The sequence below is a fragment of the Fimicolochytrium jonesii genome (assembly GCF_025526975.1).
Source record: "Fimicolochytrium jonesii strain JEL569 chromosome Unknown EV422scaffold_3, whole genome shotgun sequence".
Classification (NCBI taxonomy): domain Eukaryota; kingdom Fungi; phylum Chytridiomycota; class Chytridiomycetes; order Spizellomycetales; family Powellomycetaceae; genus Fimicolochytrium; species Fimicolochytrium jonesii.
Window position 1 is genome coordinate 1,741,351 of NW_026515670.1, and position 7,612 is coordinate 1,748,962.

General features: G+C 43.8%; 2 protein-coding genes across 2 annotated transcripts; both read left to right on the forward strand.

Moving 5' to 3' along the window:
• Positions 1-338: 338 nt before the first annotated feature.
• EV422DRAFT_504028 (uncharacterized protein) lies at positions 339-2,051 on the forward strand (the record flags this gene model as incomplete). Its single annotated transcript, XM_053068401.1, has 4 exons — positions 339-1,322; positions 1,372-1,456; positions 1,564-1,766; positions 1,953-2,051. The coding sequence occupies 4 exons, from the start codon at positions 339-341 to the stop codon at positions 2,049-2,051; spliced, it is 1,371 nt and encodes a 456-aa protein (XP_052929019.1).
• Positions 2,052-4,227: 2,176 nt separating this feature from the next.
• Positions 4,228-7,359, forward strand: EV422DRAFT_504029 (uncharacterized protein; the record flags this gene model as incomplete). Its single annotated transcript, XM_053068402.1, has 4 exons — positions 4,228-4,682; positions 4,742-7,148; positions 7,171-7,242; positions 7,336-7,359. The coding sequence occupies 4 exons, from the start codon at positions 4,228-4,230 to the stop codon at positions 7,357-7,359; spliced, it is 2,958 nt and encodes a 985-aa protein (XP_052929020.1).
• Positions 7,360-7,612: the final 253 nt, after the last annotated feature.

Here is a 7,612-nt window from a genome sequence, read left to right on the forward strand (position 1 = left end):
GTCCCACCTTGTATTTTATCTAAGAAATCCTGACCTTGTCTATTAATCTCATCGAGTCTCTGAATCCCCTTTGTTGCAGTGGAATCCACTCGACGCGACGTTTCTTTGATCTTCTCATTGAACAAAGGACTATCCTGGACGGCATTGTTAACGTTTGTGATAAACTTTGCGCTTTTATGTCCCACCTTCACAGCGTTGTTTGCAAATGAACGCGCCTTGTGATAATAACTTGGAGCATTGGTTATAAAAGTATTCGCTTTTTCTTTCAGATTGTTCAAGAAATTTGCCATGTCTGTTATTGTACATAGCACAGAATTAAATTTGATGTCTTTAGATAAATGGCATTCTACAAAGCAAACGTGCTGGAATTCCAAGGGATCAACAGGTCAAAAGGAATCCCAAATCTCCAGCGTCACCAAATCGGACGAGCCCTTGACTATAATAATCTAGATGAGAATGGAAGGCCAGATGTCGTTTATTCGTGGAATAGAAACATCCACGACAAAGATCTTGCAACCAAAACACATTATGTCAAACCAGTTTATGAAGAGCGTGTTTCCAGCGCCGAAATCCTCCGGTTATCTGCAAAACAGCACTATACGCAAGCGTACAAAGATGGTCTAGAATATATCAAAGCCGAGAAGGACTATCGCACTAAAGAACGCTATCTGGATGGCGTTACACCATCTCGGCGAAACAAGACCGTCACAATTGGGACAAGCACATCGACGAGTGGCCTTCCCGTCCCCGACACGGAAGGTAGGGTGTATAACTATGATGCGCAAACAACCGCACAAACCGGATTGATGTTCGAAGCACCTGCTAATCTACATGAAGTCCCAGATTTGCCAAAGAATGTGTCCGGTCAACGTGTCCACCCAGTTATAATCACGCACGAAAACGAGATCGTTGTTGATAACCTTACTGGAGCAGCCCAAGTCAAAACCGGAAGTTCCTCTGTTCTTAAAGCACCTGTTGTAAGCAATTCTCTTGATTATCAAGAGCCAATGATGCCCGGATCGTTTCCTAATATGATTGGAAAAGATGAAGTTAAAATCGAAAATAACAAACCTCCGGAGATCAATATTGGGAATGTAAGAACAGAAAGCAAACCAGAAATCGCTTTGACCACCATCAGCGACCCGAATAAGGTTGAGGAACTCTTATCAAAAACACAAGTTACTAGTAATCTCGTTCGAACCCCTGGGAAGACGCCTATTGGAAATGTGAGGAAAGATCGTCGTTTTGATCCGACCAAACGAAGAATAAAGGACAGATTAGAAGACTCACTATTGCAATCCACACTTAACAAGCAGGAATTGGTAGGATTTTCTGATGGAATTAACATTGAGGTACACAATGATGGCGCAGCAAGACGGAGATTGTCTGCACTCGCCAAAGACACCACAATCCCATCACCAAGACCTCAAGCCTGAATCGGTGCTCGCAGTGACGAGTTAACCATTAATCCCGCTGTTAAACGGAAAGCGGAGGTTTCTCTAAGAAAGGAACCGTCATCAAAGCGATGAAAGATTGATGATGCAGACGAAATTCAATTGGTAGATCCAAAAGTTCTGGAACGATCTAGAATGCATCGGATAGTTCAAGCAAATCTTGGAGTTGAGACCATTGTTGATCCAATGGCTTCCCTTGTTACAAAACATGAAAAAGCCTCATTTTTGCGTCCTATCGCAAATCTACGCGGAAAGGAAAGAATCGATTATGCGATTCCTCCAACATTTACCGTCTCGGATGTTGAACCTAGTGTAAGCATCCGAAAACGCCCAACAAAAACGCAACAAATGCCCACTCGACCTGTTAAAAAGGTTAGAATTAACTGAATTTAAGGATTTACATTCAGTGACCAACGCGCTTCAAGTTGTCGTAATCTGTGCCATTTGGGCTTCCAATTATGTTCAATATCTTTTTTTGTAATGCATTGAATATAATAGAATGTCTGGATTAAACAGCAGAAATTCGAGCGGTTTGCGAAATTTAAACGATACGCTGTTGAACAGCCCGTATGTTTCCAGAAATATGAAAGCCCTTAGTGGAGACACAAAACTCTCCGGATTTCATTCAGCCGAGGTGAAGACGCTCTACAACCAAAACGGCGAATTAAAAATCAACGACCTTGTTGACAGCAAAGATGCTATTATTCATAAGACCAACGGAACCGCATCTGTTGAAGTAATCCCTGACAATATGAAATTTCCACTGGAAAGGAGTTACGGAAGCCGAACTGTTTCCCTTGTAACAAACCTGCCTCTTGGAGTAAGTCAGGACGGTCTCAATTTGTTCCACGATCAGACTCTTTCAGTGAGCAATGAAGGTCTGACTGTAAATTTTCCCCCGCCTGATCTGGAAAATCTTCAAGAACCCTTGTCAAGAGACGATGAAGGACTTAAATTGCATTTTGATGATTCATTGGAGGTCAATAATGGGAAATTGGCCGTTATCAAAGAGTCTTTCATAAGTCCTTTGACGCGTGACGTACAAGGAGTCTATCTGGATATCGACTCCACATTGAAAGTTGAAAACAGTCAGTTGTCAGTTGTTCAAGAAAATGTTGAAGCGATTGTTAACGAGGCTGTTCGAGTAGAAGTTCCGCTTTCAAAAGATGCAGATAAGGCAATCTGCCTCGATTATGGGAAAGGGTTGAAAGTAAACGATGAAGGGAAATTGGAAACCGACGTTGATACAGTGATTGTTGGACGAGGGGCGATAAGCAATGATAAAGCAGGAAGTATTGCACTCGATGACCTTCTAGAGACCGGTTTCGATTCTCTAGCGGACTTTCTGGGATCAGAAACTGATGTTGATACAACTGTTGTGCGTTTAAAGACATCTGATGATTTCCAACAGACTGGGAACAAATTGGCTATCCGCTCGAAAGGTATGGGACAGGTTCCATTCTACTCGGCTTTAAGCGGGTTGAATGGAGACAGTAGTTTTACGTATAATGAAACGTTGAACGAATTACACGTTCCGCATATATACGTTAATCCGGACTTTGACCCTGATAATAACCAAGTACCTTCAACTGCCTACGTGGAGCAACTGTATCAAAGTGATTCAGGCTCACCCATTGATATCTCTGGAGTCAGTTCTGGAAGACGGACCATTGGCTTGCGAACAGATGCGACATTAGCAGTCAAGAATCAAGTTCTTGGAGTAAACGTAAGTCCGCTGGTGGACAATAAAGGTGTGAGGGTTATTGATGGGAAGATTGGAATAGGTTTAACTTTCCAACCAGGTAATGGTGGATTGAAGATCGAGAATCAGAATCAAGTGAAACTCGCACCTACAGTTACCGGTGCGGTTACCTTCGATGGGAATAACACGTTTGGTGAGAAAATCACAGCAAGTAATGGAGTCAAGCGTGTGGAAAATGACCTTCAACTCGATCTTCAAGCGGGGGATAATACCGTGACGGTAACTGGCAATTCGATTAAGGGCGCATATACAGGATCTAATGGAGTGTCAGTTACGGGAAACACTATTTCCGGGGCCTACACCGCCGGAAACAATATCAGTATAAGTGGATCGACAATATCATGTACATACCAACCAGAACCAGAAACGCCAAATGTACTAACTGGAACGTTGCCTATCATCGTAACTGGAGCAGATAAGGAGTATAACATCGCAAAACAACCTTTAGTCATAACGGGCGGAAGTGGCATTTTGGTAGTGGGCTCGGAGGAGACCGGCTTCAATATTTCTTCCATACAGTCCTACAAGAACAGGAAAGAAGATGATGATCCGGAAGAGAAAGACGAAACCTCAGAGCCCAGTGGAGAATCTGATCCTTTAACTGTTTCCGGAACCAACCCCGTAGTCTCCGTCACTGGTCCCCTTTCTACCATCCTTGGAGGCGCAATTGGCCTCATTGGGCCTGCGGCTGGCACTCCATTTGCCACATCTGCTATCGGTAGCGTCGGGGGTCTTCTTGGAGGACCTGCTGCAGCAGCCGGAATTATTGGTGGTTTCATCGCTGCGAGTGGTCGAGAAAGAAAGAACCAGAAAGACGCAAATGGTAACAATGTAGTGGATTCAAAGGGAAACCCCGTTCCAGATCCAAACGGCTCACAAGTTATCATTGCAACTTTCCCTAAAACAGATGATACATCCTGTGATGTTACGAGATTACTTTTTGACACTCCACCTTCATGTTCGTATCTTGGCATTGCAGGAGAGGTCCCACAGCAGGAAATCAACTTGGATATGCTACGTCAATACGACTCTACAATAATACAGCCAACTTACTCTAATTTGATCAGTCAGAATACAAGTCTTCTTCAAACTGCCATCGATAGTAAAGTCGCAAAAACGGATACCATTCCGTATGCAAAAATAACAAATGCTCCAGATCTCACCATCTACGAGAAGAAATTAACATTTGCTGGACCTATAATTTCCAGAGATACATCTAACACCGTTTTGGTCAATACCGGAAACATCACTACTCTTGGGACACTCACATCTCTTAACGTAACAGGCGCTTTGACCGCCGGCTCCAGAAGCAGTCCTACCTTGACAAATTATCTTACAACAGCAAATGCAGCCACAACGTATCAACCACTTAATGCTCGTCTTACAAATTTTGGGAACATTGCACCGACAAATACGTACATGCTTATCGCAAGCGGAGGCAATTCATTCAGTATTCCCCAGCAGACGTTCGTGCGAATCTCTCATTAAAGAATCTGAGTTTGCTCGATACTTTAGACTACACTAGTTCGGCGTTGGTGAACAAACCTACGCTTGGTTCACTTGCAGCACTTAGCAGTATAGATTACACTTCGGCTTTACTTACGAACAAGCCTACACTTGGTTCGCTTGCAGCCCTTAGCAGTATTGACTATGCTTCGGCTTTACTTACAAACAAGCCTACACTTGGCAGTTTGGCGGCTAAATCCGTTATCAATCTTGCAAGTGATGTCAGCGGGGTCCTTCCCGTTGCCAGTATCGATCCTAACATTGTGCTTGCAGGAACGGGTTTAACTAAAACTGCTCAGACTTTAAGTGTCAATCCTGTACAAACACAAATTACAAGTATCGGTACTTTAACAGGTCTTTCCGTTTCTGGTTCTAGCACATTTACAGGGTCAATAACCGTACCTACTCCAACCACGGCTTCGCATGCTGTGACAAAATCATATGTGGATGGATTGATTTCTACAACGCAAACGGGAGCGCAACCGCTAAATGGAAAATTGACTGCTATTTCTTCGAGCACCGCCACTCTCAACAATTTCCTTGTAGGAGATGGAACGAATTATATCAGTACGACTCCATCAGCATCTAGGACGGCTTTGGGTTTAGGCTCGATTGCATTGAAGAATTCTATAGATTTAGCAAACGATGTTGGAACAACTGTCCTTCCATATGCCAACATTGACGGAACCGTCGCCTTGAAATCCTATGTAGATGGTTTAGTCCCAACTGCAGGAACGGGATTGACAAAAACAGGAAACGTTTTCAGCGTTAATGCTAGTCAAACAGGTATAACATCTCTTGGGACCCTATCATCATTGAACGTTAATGGAAATGCGAACTTTGCTGGAGATGTCACGGTGTCAGGAAATGTAGTTGTATCAACTGTCCCGACATTGGGGACACATCTTACAAATAAGACATATGTTGATACGCTTCTTAGTGCTGGAACAGGATTGACACGTAGTGGAAACATTTTCAGCGTAAATGTGGCTCAGCCTCAGATAACATCTGTTGGAACGCTGTCATCTTTGAATGTTGGTGGAAATGCGAACTTATCCAATGGTCAAATTGCCGGAACGACTGATTCTACGTCGACAAATTCAGGTTCGCTCCAAGTTGTTGGCGGAGTTGGTATTGGGAAAAGTGTGGTGGTTGGCGGCACCGTGTTCCTAGGAGGAACAACGGCGAACCTGAATACCACAACAGGACAGACTTTGAATATAAATAACGCTGCATCGACTGTAGTTGCTTCTACTCTTGACTCCAACGCTATAAATGCTGGTTCTCTCCAAGTTGCAGGCGGGGTTGGAATTGCTAAATCATTATACGTCGGTGGATATGGAATCATAAAGGAATCTACAGCCGGAAATGGACTTTCTGTAGGTCTTATAAACTCCAACGGTGGAGGTTGGACTTTGTGGCATATAGGTCAAACTAGTGGCCGTGGAACTAATAATTTCGGTTTGTACAATAATATTGCCGCAAATCTTGCGTTATCGGTGAATGTGGCAACAAATGCATTAACTATCAATTCGGTATCGGACTCAAATGCTACAAATGCTGGCGCTTTACAAGTCGCCGGAGGAGTTGGTATCGCCAAGAAATTGACCGTAGGGAGTGATGCGAGTTTTGTCGGGTCAAATCAAAGTATCTTTTGGTACAACGGTTCGGTATCAATACCCACATTCGGAAGCAGCATAACGGGCAACGTTTCAGCAGCAGGGTACTTTTCCTCAAATTCGGCTATTGGCGATATGGTAATTCGGGCACAGTACAATAATGCACCAACGAACTTACGATTCGCTAACGGACCCGGCGTATCAAACCTTGATATATTGACAAATGGAAATGTTCTAATCAATACAACAACCGACTCCTCTTCTACAACAACTGGCGCTCTAACAGTTGCTGGAGGTCTAGGTGTGGGAAAATCTCTATTTGCTGGTTCAGCCGCCACGGGAAGTCATACAATGCAAGTAAACTCGACATCTGTCGATGTTTTGAAACTTCAGAGTCTTTCGGCATCTGGGTTTTCTACTATCGGTTTCCTTAACAACACAGGAACGGTAGTGGGGGCTTTTGGTTACGCAGGAGTCAATATGACCGCTCCAAATGCTGGGAACTTTTTTCTCTATTCCGGTTCGAATGCCAATTTCATAATCAACTCTAATCTGCCATCTGTACAGATTCTTTCCACTATAGATTCTACTACGACAACATCAGGTTCCCTTCAGGTGAGAGGTGGAGCGGGTATTGCAGGGAATGTCAATTTTGGTAAAGACTTGACTGTTAACGGCACAATCTACTCCAATATCTCCTCCACCGGACCTATTGTTAGCAGCCATCTTGGGACACCGAACTTGGCAGCGGGGAGTTTCACGACTTTACAGATTGGAGTAGGAGCGGCTACAAATAGCATGGCCAGGGTATATTTCAACTATGTTGGAGCGGGTCTTGCAACCAATACGTTGGGTTTGGGATTATGGAATGCACCACAAGGTCTTACAGTGGACGGAACAGGTAAAGTTTCTATTCCTACCGGTTCTATCGGCAATTTGACAGTTTCAGGAAACATGAATTTCACCGGGAGTTTAGCAACAATTTCTGCTACAGGTTCACAAGGTCCTCTCTCCATAGACCCAAATCAGTCTTCCAATCCTTATGTGAGAGTATGGGACGACTTGAGAACTGTAGGAGATTTTTCCGTGTGGAATTCGGCCGAAAATACCACTTGGTTTAAAGTCTCCACCAGCAGTGGTAACGTCGCGCTTACCACAACCGATTCCACAGGAGTTGGATCAGGCGCTCTTCAAGTGAATGGAGGCACTTCTGTTGCGAAAAATGTATATGTTGGAGGTACTGTATCGGTCTTGAACACTTCTGATGCAAC